This window comes from Poecilia formosa, unplaced genomic scaffold (genome assembly GCF_000485575.1).
Source record: "Poecilia formosa unplaced genomic scaffold, Poecilia_formosa-5.1.2 Scaffold356, whole genome shotgun sequence".
Taxonomy (NCBI): Eukaryota; Metazoa; Chordata; class Actinopteri; order Cyprinodontiformes; family Poeciliidae; genus Poecilia; species Poecilia formosa.
Window position 1 is genome coordinate 55,612 of NW_006800295.1, and position 15,818 is coordinate 71,429.

Consider the following 15,818-nt stretch of genomic DNA (forward strand, 5'->3'; position numbering starts at 1 on the left):
CTTTGCAGACCTCCTCAATCTGTTCTGTTGACGAAGCTGAGCTTGGGGACTCTGGGTTGGGCTCTCCAATCTCTGGGGATGAGGTCGCCGAGGTGGTCAAAAAGCTCCTTGGCGGCAGGGCCGCTGGGGAGGATGAGATCCACCTGGAGTTCCTTAAGGCTCTGGATGTTGTAGGGTTGTGTTGGCTCACGTGACTCTGCAATATCACATGGACATCGGGGGCAGTTCCCCTGGATTGGCAGACTGGGGTGGTGGTCCCCCTGTTCAAAAAGGGGGACCGGAGAGTGTGCTCCAATTACAGGGGGGTCACACTCTTAAGCCTCCCTGGTAAGGACTATTCAGGGGTCCTGGAGAGGAGGGTCCATCGGATAGTCAAACCTCGGATTCAGGAAGAGCAGTGTGGTTTTCGTCCTGGTCGTGGAACACTGGACCAGCTACACTCTTAAATATTTACTTCTGTGCATGCTATGGTGGAGTGAAAACAGTCACAATAGTTGGAGAAATACGTGACAACAGAGACATTAACAAACATGGATGATTTTCCAAAATTGATGAAAAGAAGAAATAAAATCCGGTCTGGAATGCTGCCAAGAGCCTGACAGTAACAATGAAAAAGCTGCCGGAATTTCTCGCAAGTACAGGTTATGTTCTACTAGTACGGCAAGTTCATGCATTCCTTGTATGTCTGGGCAGGTTCATGACAGAGGCCTTCTCTTCAAAGAAAGCATTTTGGCCTGGTTAAAATATTCTAAAATCTAGTGGGAGAATGTGCTTTGGTCTAAAGAAATCTTACACACATTTTTGGGTCACAATAAAAGGTGAGGTTTGTGCTGAAAACATGACTAATTCACAAGGAGAACATCACACCCACAGCAAAACATGTAGACATAAACTTCATGATTTGAGATTGCTTTTCTTCAGAGGTTTCTTTTTTTTTTTCCTTTGGCCGCAGTGGCCTTCATTGAACAGTATATAGGTGGAAAATAGAGTGGAGAGAGAGGGGAAAGACAGGCAACAAATGGCTTGAGACCTGGAACTGAATCCATAATAACTGGGAACCTCTGTACATGGCACGTGTGCTACACCAACTGAGTCATCCAACGCGCCCATTCAGACAGTTTTCTACATTCAGACAGTTTTCAGAAAACTGACTGAATGTTTTCTATGAGTTAAAGTTGCAGTATCTAACTTTTATTTAAAAAGAAGTTTCTTACATGTTTGTTAAAACTGTCAGTACGTCGTGACAGTATGGTATTAGACATATAATCTGTGAAAAAATCAACGTCCTTCCCTTCCTCCATGTGCCACTATTACAATATGCAGAAGTGCACTGCTCTTAACTAAAATTAACCGATCAGTGTTAGGGGGAAGACATTGGCATTGTCAATCAAGCTTGTGTGCACGCTTACTTACTGGAAAATGACGTTATGCGAAGTTATCTGTAGCCATGCTAATTAGCCTGAGCATTTGTGGCAGGCTCTATCAGGAAGAATCTGTAGCGTAGCAGAGAACATGCAGGATATGAACAGTACCTACATCAGGATGATTGACAGACGGGGACTAGGACTGGATAAGACTAATGTATTTGTTTACTAGCGTGCTCACTTATGCAAATAGGTTGTTGCAGGATTTTTTTTTTTCATATTTTTCCTCATATAAATGCGTTTCTTTGGGACATATATCATGTTAAAGAAGATTAAATATTTTACCTCCTTTTATAAGAGGTTTGTAATATTTTTAGAGTCCATGTAAATGTGAGACAAATGTGTTGACTTTCTTGTCAGATTGTTCTGCATCAAATCAGTCCTGCTTCATAGGCTCGCCATATACATTCCAGTTTTATCTATTTGAGGAAGTATGGTTGCTATGATGTTAGTTCAAGCAACTGGACTGGATAAAGCACTTTGCATATGGAGCGTGAATGAAAATTGTTCCAGCTTTGCATTAGCCACAAATACCTATTACCCTCTTTCCAGTCATATAAGGCTGGTGAGTGAGTTTTAATGGATTTAGTGGAAACTGGGATTAATGTCTGTGTATTTATTTGTTTGCAGGTGCCACTGCAGCCACAAACACGATGCCCTCAGTGTGGAGACATGCTGGAGTGGTCAGAGGAGCACAGGTGTGTCAAAGCATTGGTTTGCTTGTGTGTAACACAACCCAAATATCTCTATATGAAACAGCACAAAAATCGGTTAAACTAACTTTATCTTACACTGAAGAGAATAGTTTTATTGCAAAGAAAGCATAATTGCATTCTTTCAGATCAGTGCACTAAGTTGGAGGTTTTGCGACAGGAGGCAAACATATGTGCATTACTAAAAAGTCTTAACTAGATCCAAGTATATTTTTTATTTTATTTTAATTATTCATGAGAAAAAGTCATTTCTAAACTGGAGAATAGAATGCTTTGTATAACAATGTAGCTCTGAACTACATTGTTAGGAAGGAGGATTAGTGACGACACGGCTAAACCACAAAGCATTCAGAATTCCTCTACTGGTCTCAGTTTCTTATTTTTTATCAAAAATCTACAAACTTCAAAACATCAGGGTAAAAATATTTATACTTTGAAAGATGCTTTCATCTTGTGCAGGATTTTAAACATTAAAAGAAAAACTTAAAACTCTTGATAAGCCTCTAATGTAAAACAACAAGTCATCACATTATTTTGGCATGCCCATTATTCTGAATGCTATGTAAAAATCACTTTGCTGGAACCAAAACAGAAGGTGAGTCTCTAACCATATGCATTGCTGCACCTTTTACAGTTGCTATGGCTATTTGCCTGTTGCTTGCATGACTGCCTCATCTGCAGGTAGGGCAGTGTTAAAGTGCAAGTGATAGAGAAGGGAGGGGCCTAAAGGTATAATTTGTTTAAAAGTTCAATCTACGTCCCTCTTTTGTTTGATTTTGCCAAGTTGTACTATTTAATGTGAAATTCTACAGCGCTATGAAAACAGTATTCTCCCCTTTTTTATTTACTACTGTTAAATGTTTCAGATCTTCAAAGACAATTTGATATCAGACAAAGATAGCATGAGAAAATACTAAATCCAATTCTCAGCTGTTTAATTTATAAAGGTACAACAAAAAGCAATCCCAACAAACCTTTTAGTTAGCTTTTATCTCATCAGTTCACATCATGTTTCCAAATCTATGTTATCATCACAGTGTTTTTATTGGCAAAAGTGAGGCAAGTCTTATTTATTTTTTGTTCAGCAATTATTGGGACAGGGAACTCTCCTAGGAATGCATTTTCTTATCCAATCTCTTTGTCACTCTCCTGGAGTGTTTCAGTTTTGGGTTTAATTTGTCTTTGTATATTTGTTTGTGCTCCTTATTGTTGCTTAACAGATTTTGCATATTTAGTTTGATATTGCTGTATGTGTTTGATGCTTTGTATGTAGTTTCTAAGTTTATTCTTGTGTTCTGTTTCTGGTGTATTTGCATTTATGTCTCTAAGATTATTTGTCAAGCTTTTTCCTTTGCTTCTAGATCCTTTGAGTCCTTGTTCGGCTCTTTCTGTGTTCATTATTCATCTTCGCTCAGTATATGCATTTGCCTTCTCTCCCAGCTGCAGTGTGACTGTAATTAACTACATGCATCTTGTCATTCTTTGTTGGATCTTTTCTGCCTGCCTTCATGTTGGATTTCTTTACCTATTTTTCTCTGCATTTACTCCTATAGGTTTTCAATGACACTCTGTTGTTGTTGAATTATATGGACATTATTAACTTTGACATGTAAGGTGTGCAATGATTTAGTTGTTGTGTTAGGTTCTTTTGTGACCTCCTGAATAAGTCACTGACTCGCTCTTGGAATACATTTGGAAGACCAATCATTCCCAGGAAGATTCACCATTGTTTCATATTTTCTCTATTTGTGGATAATGACTCTCCCAAAATCTTATGACTGGCTTCCCACTTCATCTGTTCTGCAAATGGCTGAATAATATAATTGATTTGATAATACATTCATATTTACTCAATGAGTCTTTGTCGTATATTCACATTTGTTCAATGATATGATATATTTCAGTCTCTAAGATACGCAACTTGCAAGAGAGGAAATGTTTCCACAGAAATGCACATAACACAGTTTACAGGTTATTATTCTAATACATTTTTAAAATGTCTGTAAAGAAATGAATTTATGCAAACTTGTGGAGGTAGTATGACTTTTTTTTTACCTGGAAGTGCCAACGACATGTTATGAGCGTCTTAGATAGTCTTTTCCTACAAAGTAAGCAACACAATAACATTGTTAGAACATACTGTGCAACAGATTACACAAGAGTTTATAATTTGGTATATTGTTTTCAAGAAGTGCGTCAGGGTCACTCAAAATTAAATCTTTCCTGTTGTGTGCTAAAGATGACTTTATGACACAGAGCAATTACCTGTGTCTTTGCAGTGTCCTCCTTGGCTGCTCATGTTGCTGTAAAGTGGATGAGACTATTCAGAATGTAGCCAGAGGCTTGGCTAACAAAATGAAGGAGAAAACTCACTGGGCAGCTGGGAGAGTGGGTGACATTGACTTTGTTGGATCTACAAAGACTAAAGGAAAGGTGAGATGAAATAATGCAAAAAACGTAAATAAATACAGTAAAACAATAAAAAGCTGCAGAAAGTCTCAGAAAAATCCTTGGAGAAATTGATTTGAACATATGATCCTAACATCATATTTCTCTTCCCTTTATGCAGTTTGTGAGGGTGTCCAGCAACACAGACCCAGTTTTGATTTACAAGATGCTGACAGAGGACTGGGGCCTCTCTCCTCCACACTTGGTCGTGGCGTTGGTGGGAGGAGATGAGCTGGCTCAGATGAAGCCCTGGCTCAGGGACACTCTTAGAAAAGGACTTGTGAAAGCTGCACAGAGCACAGGTTATAATCAATGGGCCAAAGCTGGCCTTGACTTTTCACAGCAAGGGAATAACTTGTGTCTAGCCTTCTGCTGCAATGTGGCAGAATTGTTATCAGCAACAATACCATTACAGTATATTTTTGTCTACAATGTTTCAATTCTAAATCGGTTTTCTTATTTGCTTTATATTTTTATGCACAATGTAAAATTGCATAATTCACTTTTAGCAGAACCCGCACATTATTCATGACTAAATGGGCAGAAATCTAATTTGCAGTGAATGCACTCGTGCAATCTGAGAAAGAACCTTCCAGTCTAATATATTTTTATAAATTTCCATAAAGTGTTTCTGTTTAAGTCAGCTTTGTCCAATTTACTAGAAGTCAGATGTTTTCATATACTCATCATCAGCATGATGTTATATTCATTTTAGACTTTTATTCATGTACTTGAGTCATTATTTATGTAATTTTTAAGACATCAAGAATTGGATTCAAACATTTTAGTTAATTATGTCTATTGTCTAATCCTTACATACACCATCACTAATAATTGCTTAATTGTTCCTTGGCAACTTAAAGATAAACCAAACACTTTTTGAAATAATCAAAAGGGCTTTTTCAAAAATATCCCATTTTTTTTCTGATGAAAACCATTAGATTTTGCTCAAAAGTTATGCTTTTTCCTGACTTTGACCACAGTCCCCTGGATTTTTAATAAGACTGACATCTTGGAGTTCCCAGAAATTGTTTAGCTACTTCATCAATTCCAAAACGATTCTGAAAGGATTTTGGAGAACTGCCAAGTTAGGTCACCCAATTGTGTCCATGTTTTAAATTTTTAGCTGTTAACTGAGTGTGAACTTGAAGACCTTGGATGTGATTCAGTCACAACAGTACCACTGAAAGCCCCACAGTATGATGTTGTCATCCCCATGTTGAAAAGTGTTTTCAGATTTGAAGGCCTTGTCATGAACCCCCAAGTGGACTTCTTAACATAGATAATGAAAACAAGAAAGCAGATGGAATGGTTCCTGCCCAAAATATGTGGACTATGTGTAAAAACTCAGTAGGTGTCAGAAAGACAGTCCAAAAAGCCATGTAGTTTATCTGCAGCCTGATAAACTACATCAGGTGTGGGTGTATGTACATTTTTGAGTCTCTATGTTTTAATTTGATCTTGTTTAGACACTATAAATTGCACTAAAGTTCTTGTTCATCAGCTGTATCATCATCCCACTACGGAAAAAGAATAGTTCATGTGCATTATGAAAAGTTATACATGACATTCATGCCTTTGATTAGTAAATATGAACATCTGAGCAGCAGTAGTTGTGCAACTCCTTCTCTGTTCTTCAGGGGCATGGATTTTAACTAATGGCCTTCGCTTTGGCATCACTAAGCACTTGGGCCAGGCAGTAAGAGATCACTCCCTGGCCAGCACCTCCTCTAAAGTTCGTGTTGTGGCCATTGGCATCGCACCCTGGAACATGATCCACAACCGAAAGGCTCTCCTCACTGCCAAGGTTTCCGCTCAGATACACAATACTGTCATCTGTAAACAACCCCAATACATTTGTGCTCTCCTGAGTCTTGGTGCATTGTTATAATAATTTTCATAAGGTGGATGAGCCTGCAGCATACACACCACAGGACTTGCCCCATGGTGCAGTGTATTCCCTGGACAGCCACCATTCCCACTTCGTGTTTGTGGAAGAGGATCCCAACAGACCAGGAGCCACCAGTGAAATGAGAGTGAAACTGCTCAAACACATCTCCCTTCAGCGCACTGGTTATGGAGGTAAACTCCTTCATGTTCACATATGTTTTGGGTACAGACAATGGTTAAAATGTTCTATTCTATTGTTATTTGATTAATAAGTTAAAATTTAGCATTGCAATATTTTTGTTTGTGTAAAATATTTGAAAGATCATAAAAATAACCTTCATTGTTTTTTAATTATACATGCAGTTTTATTGCATTGTAATTCTGTACATAATACATGTTGCTGCGTCATATAGGAATATTTTAAAAGAAACCATGATTCATATTTTATGACTTTTTGCTATAGCGTGCTAAACTCAAAATGCCTCAGCATTGTAGAGAAGTGCAGCAGTCATGTTAAGTATTCTTTTTAAGTAGCTAAACTTTGCTATTCCTTATTCAAAGCAATCACTGTGCAAAGTTAAAGGAAAAACAACCACAGATACAAGCAGTGGAAGGACTGGGCCATCTGAGGACACTGTGTCTCTCCTTTCCATTATTCAGTGATCAGTCAGACTAAAAACTTTTTTATATCTATCTAATTATGTACTATTTATGATTTGATGATGTCTACAGTACATTTTCTACATTGCTAAGGTTAATAACGGAGTCTAGTTAACTTATAGGGACTATACATTTGACATCATGTATTTACTTTTTTATTAAAAATTAATAACTTTATATTTTATCATGTAGCAATATTGTCTAAGCCATTTTTCGACATCTTAATTCTCTGATACATAGGAAGATATAATGAAAAACATTTTAAAATTACATATTTTGATAAGAGAACACAATTCACTGTGACAAACATTTATAAATGAGATTTTTCCATCACTGCATGCGTTATCACTGTTTTAAATTATACAGCTTGTGTACAAGATATTTTTGCATCTGTCCTCAAACATTAAGCGTGACAGCACATCATGTACTTACTTCACTCTTCACGAACTATATGCACTGTAGACGCACTCTGTCTATGCTGTTCAAGATCAACATTAAATCGGTTTTGATTTACAGAGATTACTAAGTCCATATTTTGTCTTTTGTGGCGTCTAAAAGGTTTTCATCCAAAGTGCTCTGATGCTAAAGAAAAAAAATATATATATATACCACAACATGATGCTGCTACCACCTGGTGTAGACAGTTGTAGCAGGGTCTATGTTTTTCAAAGTTTGGAATATTATTTTATAAGCTACCCCTACTTTAAAGATCTTTACAATTTTACTTTCTGTTCTGTCTGGAGTCTTCAAGGGTGTTTGTGATGTAGGCTGTGCAGTACGCTTTTCTGAGAAACCTTCAAGGCCTCCAAAGAGAGCTTGCATTCATACTGTGATCAAACTAAACACATGTTGGCTTTGCTAAGAAAGATGTTGACTTTTAAAGGCAATTAGAGAAAGAGTAGTTTATTTAGTGGTATCAGAGGACAATGGACTAAATGCAAATACACATTAAAATTGAAATTTGAATTAAAAAGCTTAAATATTTTTCCTTGCGCTTTACAATAATGAACTGTTTAATGTTGCTCTAACATCCCAATTAAATACACTGAAGCACGCCGTGGCAACATTGCAAAATGCTTTTAAAATCAAACAATATGTTAGTCTCAAGGTCTGAATGCTGTTGAAAAGTGCTTTATGTTTTCCATTAGTGCAAATGTGGCAGCAAGCATTTCTGACCTTCCTAGTTTATTTAATGCATTTGTACATAGCACGAGTGTTTAAACTTAAAAATAAATTGTTTGACAGTGATAAACAGAAAAGATCCTGCCCTTCAAATGATTATAATCTTTAAGAATATTTTACACCACACAACAATTTTTGGAAAAAACTATATATTAACTCCTCTTTGGTTTAATTAATCAATGTATGTTTATCCATTATGCAGTAAACTAACATCAGAGTTGTAAAAGACAAAAATCTTCATTGCAGGAGCAGGAAGTTTTGAGATCCCTGTTCTGTGTCTCCTGGTCCATGGGGAGCCCAGAATCCTAAAGGTAAACTGTTTTATTTCCTTATGCTGTCTTAGTTATTCCACAGTAAAACAATAACCCAAAATGGTCTTTTAGAAAGTCAGATTTTGATTTCCATTGTTTGACTCTTTAGATAACTCTTAACATATGTTAGTAGACTTAGTAGAATCAGGCTCTGATCAGCTAAAGTAGCAAGCCAAAGGTGGACAAACAACAAACTCTTCATGTTATCTCACAACTAATCTCTTCATCTAAAAGAAAAGGCTTGTCCAACAATTACTTTTCATAAACAGGGAGATAACTGAGGAGATGGAAGAGCACAGCACTATCTAAACAACGTGGCTGTCTGCTGATAAAATTGTTTCTCTTCTTGCAGAGGATGTGTAAGGGCATTGGAAATTCCACACCGTGGCTGATTCTGGCAGGCTCTGGAGGCGTGGCTGACATCCTAGTCACGCTGATGAACAGAGGCTGCTGGGACGCAGACAGCGTTCATGAGCTGCTGTTGGACACCTTTCCCAATGCCCACCACAGCACAGACATCAGTAACTGGGTCAAGCTGGTGAGAGCCATGCACACAGCAGGGAGGCAGACACTTACAAAGATATGCACTTGTCAAGTATTGAACACTGGGATAAAAGTGGGGCACACTGGGAAACACAGTGAGACAAGCTACTGTGTGAATTTCATATTTATCTTAAGAAATTTGTGTAAGATTACCTAAATGTAGCATGACAGACAAGACAATTATTAAATGTTTCATGAAGTTATTGTTTATTTTTCAAATTTCATAGAGTTTAAAAATATGTTTACTCTGTTAACTGGCTGTTAACTTGCCTGACAGATCCAAAAGATACTTGATCACGGTCATCTTCTGACTGTCCACGACCCTGAACAGGAAAGCTCCGAGCTGGATACTGTCATTCTCAAAGCTCTTGTCAAGGGTAAAGTTCGTCTTACAGATGGAACCCTTTCTGTCGCACAATTTCTGCATTTCTGTGTGCGAAATGTTGAGCTCTTCATTGCCTGTGGACCTGTTGGCATTTTATGTGTCTGTGTGTTTATCAGCTTGTAAGAGTCAAAGTCAAGAAGCTCAAGACTTTCTGGATGAGCTAAAGCTGGCTGTGGCCTGGAACAGAGTGGACATTGCCAAGAGTGACATCTTTAATGGAGATGTGGAGTGGAAGGTGGGTAAATACTGAATATCTCTCTCAATCTGTATTCCATCTTGCCATGTATGTTGGTGGACCAGATAACAACTTACGTTGGTTTAAAGGTGATAGTACTAAGTTTAGGATCACTTTCTGTCATGTCTTATAAATATGTGTGTCACTTTTGAACATTTCAACAGTGCAAGTGCATTGCAATGAAGGGAATACAGTTCATGCAGTGTAAGGGGATGTTACTATTGCTGTGATATTATATTGTTCTGTTGTTGTTTTTGTAAATGTAGAAATTAATTTACCATTTAAGGATAAAGGCTTAATGTCGAAATTGTTAAAATAATTATTATCCAAAATATTCATGTTGTTTGAGCAGCTTCACCTGCCATCAGATGAAGCTGCTCAAAGATTAATAATGTAAAGGTAAGAGAATGTTGATCAGTGCAACCAGAGCTTTTGCATAAAATTGTAATGTTATCACTTGGTCACTGCAGCTGCAACATTAAATGCCCATATTTTAACAAGAACAATATGGCTCACCTCCCAGGATAGCAGGGATGTGGGGGAAGCACAAGAACTTGCAAAAAGAAGTTATGTGTTGCACCACAGCTGGTGCTTTCAGTTGATTATGTGTGGACACTCCCCATATGTGTTGCAGTGTGGGCTGTAAAAAACATTACACTATGTGTGGCTAACAACACAGATTGGTATCTGATTTGTACCTTCTGATTCGCATATTTCTGTTTTTTTTTTGTCCATTCTGTTTTTTAGTCCATTGCAATTTGAATTTGTATGCAGTGTTGTGTTAAGACACAGTACAACTGATCATATTGCAAACTTGTACTTTCAACCAGACAACCAGACAAATGCTTTATTTACAGCATTTGATTTACAGCTGACAGCTGACTCCTGTGACTTTGCAGAAATGTCTGATATTTAATATCACACATTATTTTGTTAGTATGTCAAGTTATACTTTTAACATTAGCTAAAATCATAATTGAATCACGGTGTCAACAATGAAGCTGTAGACTTGTGATTGTCCTTGCTCACACATTTTGTCCTGTTAGGATGGCTGTAAATCTATCCAACATGCCAACATTTGTTTTTATAGACTTACTAACTAGCTGTTTCTCATGAGATTGCATTCACCTAAGAACACCAGTGTGTACTGTTGTAAAAAAAAAAAAGTCAATGACCTAATCATTATAAAACATTTCATTAAACTGCTTTGTGACTGATTGTTACAAAACCCTATAATTATTGCAGGCTTGTGACCTTGAGGAAGTGATGATGGATGCCCTCATCAACGACAAACCAGACTTTGTGCGCCTCTTTGTGGACAATGGGGTGAACTTGGGGGAATTCCTCACCTACGGTCGCCTACAGGAGCTTTACTGGTCTGTGTCGGAGAAGAGCCTCCTTCACAACCTGCTTCTGAAAAAATATGAAGAGAAGCAGCTCTTGCTTGGGGCAGCAAGAACACCTGGTCCGCCAGGACACCATCCCTCGGAGCAAGGGAAGCCCCGCTTCACCCTGTTTGAAGTCGCCAAAGTCCTGAAGGACTTTCTGCATGACTCCTGCAAAGGCTTTTATCAAAAGATGCCAGCAGTGAGTGACATACACAGACTGTGACTCATATGTCAACTTGAGTGAATAATTATTGATTTCAGATGACAAATTTCTAACTTTGAAGTCAAGTGAAATTCTAAACCTAAGTGGTAGTTCTCAACCCATTTATTTGTCATTTAAATGGCAATTTTTGACACATTTCATAGTTTTCAACTGACTTGTGTCTAATTTTGTCTTCTGACTTTCTCAGATTGTGTCACTTGAAACATCAGAATTTACAATGAATCAAATAAAATACAAAATTTCTTGGTACACTGAATTCAGGGAGGATATTGAATCTTTAATTGACAATTTCATGCTATGATTAAGATAAAATAGCATTTTACCAATGTAAATCAAGTCACATGTGTTTGTTCAAATATGACTTGATTTTAGTACTTGGTATTTTCCATGTTCTGTACTCTTCTTTGCACTCCAATTGTCTTTTGGGTTTTCTTAGATTTTTATGAAACAAAAGGCAAAATGACCTCCTTTATAGCCATATGAATTGCTTAATTCAGTAATGAACGCCATCAATTCTATAACTCATTTAGACGCTGAATGTTGTGCTGAGTGTCTGCAGCTGCCCCATTTACTAAACATGTTTAATACATGCAGTGTACTGTCTATGCACCCCAGGAGAAGCCACCAAAGGGCCGACTGTTCCACAGCCAGAAGAACCTGCCCGAGCTGGAGGAGCGCTGTGAACATCCTTGGCGAGATCTTTTTCTCTGGGCCGTTCTTCAGAACCGACAGCAGATGGCTAACTACTTTTGGGCCATGGTCAGTCTTATCAGCTTCTTTGCTTATTTCAGTTCCAGCTTGTCATATATCAATCAGCAGCACCCTAAATATGCCTGGCACTGGAAAAATCTACTCTATCAGAACTCCAGGCTTGTGTGAGTTACACAGAGAGTGTAACTTCAAATGAAGAGTGACAAGAGGCATGACGCCAAACACAGAGCAGGTGTAGGTCAGTCCTGCCATATGCAAATGTCACTCTAGATAAAAGAGTGCTGTAACTAGGTGAGCAAAAAGCAATCTTATCTTAAAGAACATTATTGAAATGAAGGTCATGTCGCTTGCTGAGGCAGTCGGCCCTTGGTGAGATAGGGAAGGCATATCTAAAGTCCTGATGAAGTTAATGAGAAATATATCCAGACATGGGATTGGTGCTCTTTGAACAGTTCAAATGACATAAATCAATGATGATCCCTTTTTTGTTTTAAACAATTTTTCAAGGCTCCCGTTTTTAATTTCTTCTCCAGTCATCCCTGTAGTGAGGCAACCAATTATTGTAATCTCACAAGTGGTCACCTTAATGTGCTCCTTTCTGGCTGGCTTCTTATTTCAAATATTATCTGAAAGACTGTTAATTGCATGCAGTGTGTGCACACCCCCACTGCAAGTCGTTTTCCCTCTCATGCTGTCGCCTGGATAGCACCATTCATAACTTGATTGTTTGAAGCGTCTCTCTGTCACTGAAAGCTTCATCAAAATGCAAGGCAGCGTATATACTCATCTCATGGCTTATATGTATGTATGCATGCATGTCTGTCTGTATGTATATATATATAATAGAGCATGAGGGATAGAAATCATAATACATTGAAATGAAATAGGGATGGAGAGTCTATGCATACTCTTAATTTAAAGACTGTACTGCTGCTCTTGTGCTGATGTACTTGCAAGTTATTAACTGGATGTTATCTGATGAAGAACGGACAGGTAGTGTTATAAAAAAAAGAAAGAAAGAAAAGTAGATGTATTATGAGATTTTTGTTGTATATGAAGAGCGTCGTTTAACTGGTACGCTCCCATGAGCCAGAGTCTTTCTGTTTAAGAAAAACCTATCAAAGTGTAAATCCTTACTTACAAGAAAATAGCTTGGTATCTTGGGAAATATGCCTTGTTGTCATCTCCCTGAGAGATGGAGGTTAATACTGATAGTAATTAGTTTTACCACAACATTCTTCAGGTATTTAAAGGAAGTGAAATCACCCAAGCTTCTTGAAACACATTAGGCTTTATTGAACAAAATGAATGCTGGTAACTCTCTACATACAAGATGACTACATCTAATAATCTTTAGATGTTTCCCCTGAGGCCAGAACCCACATAAAGGGAGAAATGATCACCCTATGCAGGTCAGGGACTCTTATGCACATCTCCTCCAGTCACCAAAAGAAAGAAATTGCACTACATGGGCCCTCGATTATTAAGCAGTGTGACAAAGACAGGTCATTGGGTATTGGTGCTAGGTGTGCAAACATTTTCAGCCATTTTTTGTCATTATCTCAGTGTGCCTGGAGCCAATTTCCTCTCTCTCAGAACAGAAACAGATGAACATAATACTCAAAAAGTATTAAAAGTATTGTTATAAAGGGTTGTTTAACGTCTTTGTCTCCCTTTCACCGACATTTTACGATTCCGAATAAAACCACCAAACCTCTAACATATTCAAGTCCAGCAAGTCACTAGCTTCAATTTATTCCAGTAAGTGATTAAAATCACCAGACAATGATAAAACACATCTGTATTTTCAATCAGAAAATGTAACCTGTGGTAGATTAAGTTCTCTGTAATAAATTACTTTTGGTTCTTTCAGTTCACTGAATTAACTGAAAATGAAACCTGGGAGGAATGAAAGGAAAGCCGAATGAAATGCAGATTTAATAGTGAATAGCCAAACAGACTGTGTTAAAGCTCTTTGGAGAGCAGAGGGGGTGATTTTCTCATCCCATAGATAACAGGACATAGGTAGAAAATCATGGCAAATAAATAAATAAATAAATAAATAGTACAGCATTTTTTGTGAAGTGAAATTCTGGTGATCCATTTCAGTAAAACAAGCACTTGAAATGGAAGATGTGAAGCATTTCTAATCTGCCTTACTTTTCAGCTAAATATTTACTCTATCTGCAAATTCGTTATCTGTGCTATTATCAGAACACGTTCTACACAGGAAGGTCACAAGTGTTACACCACCTTCCAGTGCAAACATGATGACAGGTTAAAGGTTCACAGATAAGTATTTGCATAATCTTCTATGGCCTTTATAAGATTAGGGTTATTCTTTGAAACTCTACTGTGGTCTTGGCCAATGGCTTTTGCTTTCAGGATCAACTAATCTGGATTTATATTAAACTATGAGAGTTATCTACTGATGTTAGACTTCTCTGAATATTTTATCCGAAACGCACTTTAAAAAAATCCAGAACTATGCTTTTAAAACAGCAACTTAAAGACTAAGGGGTCAATTCTACTATTTGCCTCTTAAACATAGCTGATGCAGCATGCACAGTAATTGAGATGCAAAAAATAAATCCCAAATTCACTAGATGTTTCTTCCAGCCCCATTTCTTGGATCCAGCTTTCTTTTAATCCTTCAGGGCCCCGAGGCAGTTGCAGCAGCCCTGGCAGGATGTAAGATTCTGAAAGAGATGGCACGCCTGGAATCTGAGGCTGAGTCTGCACGCAGTATGAAGGAGGCCAAGTACGAGCAGTTTGCCCTTGGTGAGTTCTTAAACTGTCCGATGATAAGAGTTGACAGTGTGGTTACAGAATCCAAAGGTCAAGTAAGCATACCCCCTACCTCAAACCAGCATTGTCTTGAGAGAAGCACAAACAAATGCCATTAGAAGAGAATAAAACTCTAAATCTGAAAGACGGAAATTGTCCAAAATAAAGGATTTAATTGGTTGACACTTTACTAACTGTTCTTGTTGTTTTTTTGTTTTTTTTTCAGATGTCTTTGGAGAGTGTTATTCCAACAGTGAAGACAGGGCCTATGCTTTGTTAGTGAGAAGAACACAGTGCTGGAGTAAATCCACTGTTCTCAACTTGGCAACTGAGGCTGATGCCAAATCTTTCTTTGCCCACGATGGAGTTCAGGTAACAAGAAGATAACATTTGGCCTCCTGAGATTGGAGGCCAAGTTTTCTTACTCAGCCTGTCACTCTGCTGCAGAACAATGTTGTGAAAACTGACATGTATATCTAGGTTACTTAGTGACATTCTCATTATGGTTATTAATCAGAGCAGTGTATTCCATTAGATACTTCATACAGCACATTTTTTCTTCCCAAATTTCCCTCCAAGATATGTCCTTGTCATTAGAAAGTCATCAGTGAGAGTTAATTGGTATTCAGTATCAGCAGGGAAAGTTAGCGCACAGCGAATAACATCTTTTATTTAAAGGACACAGTTGGAATATTGTAGTCTTTTTTTACTTGGAAGCAGTTAATTATGATTCAGTACATGTGTATTATTATAAAAAATATGCAAGGCAACACTATTTTGTTAGGGTGGACATAGTCATGGCAAAGCATCAGGTGCCTCGACACGTAGGAGACTAAATTCAAACTGCAGCTGTGAAACCAAACGTGAATCATATATTGTGTGTTTTTTTTGTTTGTTTTTTTTTTTGTTATGCCTTTT

General features: G+C 37.7%; 1 protein-coding gene across 1 annotated transcript in view; it reads left to right on the forward strand.

Annotated features, from left to right (window-relative positions):
• Window positions 1-15,818, forward strand: part of trpm5 (transient receptor potential cation channel, subfamily M, member 5) — a 24,692-nt gene that overhangs the window by 2,987 nt on the left and 5,887 nt on the right. Inside the window, exons 2-14 of the mRNA XM_007574556.2 lie at window positions 2,055-2,122; window positions 4,417-4,570; window positions 4,707-4,887; window positions 6,226-6,392; window positions 6,490-6,667; window positions 8,564-8,628; window positions 8,981-9,166; window positions 9,449-9,548; window positions 9,673-9,791; window positions 11,037-11,378; window positions 12,018-12,161; window positions 14,771-14,894; window positions 15,127-15,272. Of these exons, the coding sequence (XP_007574618.1) occupies window positions 2,055-2,122; window positions 4,417-4,570; window positions 4,707-4,887; window positions 6,226-6,392; window positions 6,490-6,667; window positions 8,564-8,628; window positions 8,981-9,166; window positions 9,449-9,548; window positions 9,673-9,791; window positions 11,037-11,378; window positions 12,018-12,161; window positions 14,771-14,894; window positions 15,127-15,272 (1,974 nt within the window). The remainder of the gene's footprint in view (window positions 1-2,054; window positions 2,123-4,416; window positions 4,571-4,706; window positions 4,888-6,225; window positions 6,393-6,489; window positions 6,668-8,563; window positions 8,629-8,980; window positions 9,167-9,448; window positions 9,549-9,672; window positions 9,792-11,036; window positions 11,379-12,017; window positions 12,162-14,770; window positions 14,895-15,126; window positions 15,273-15,818) is intronic.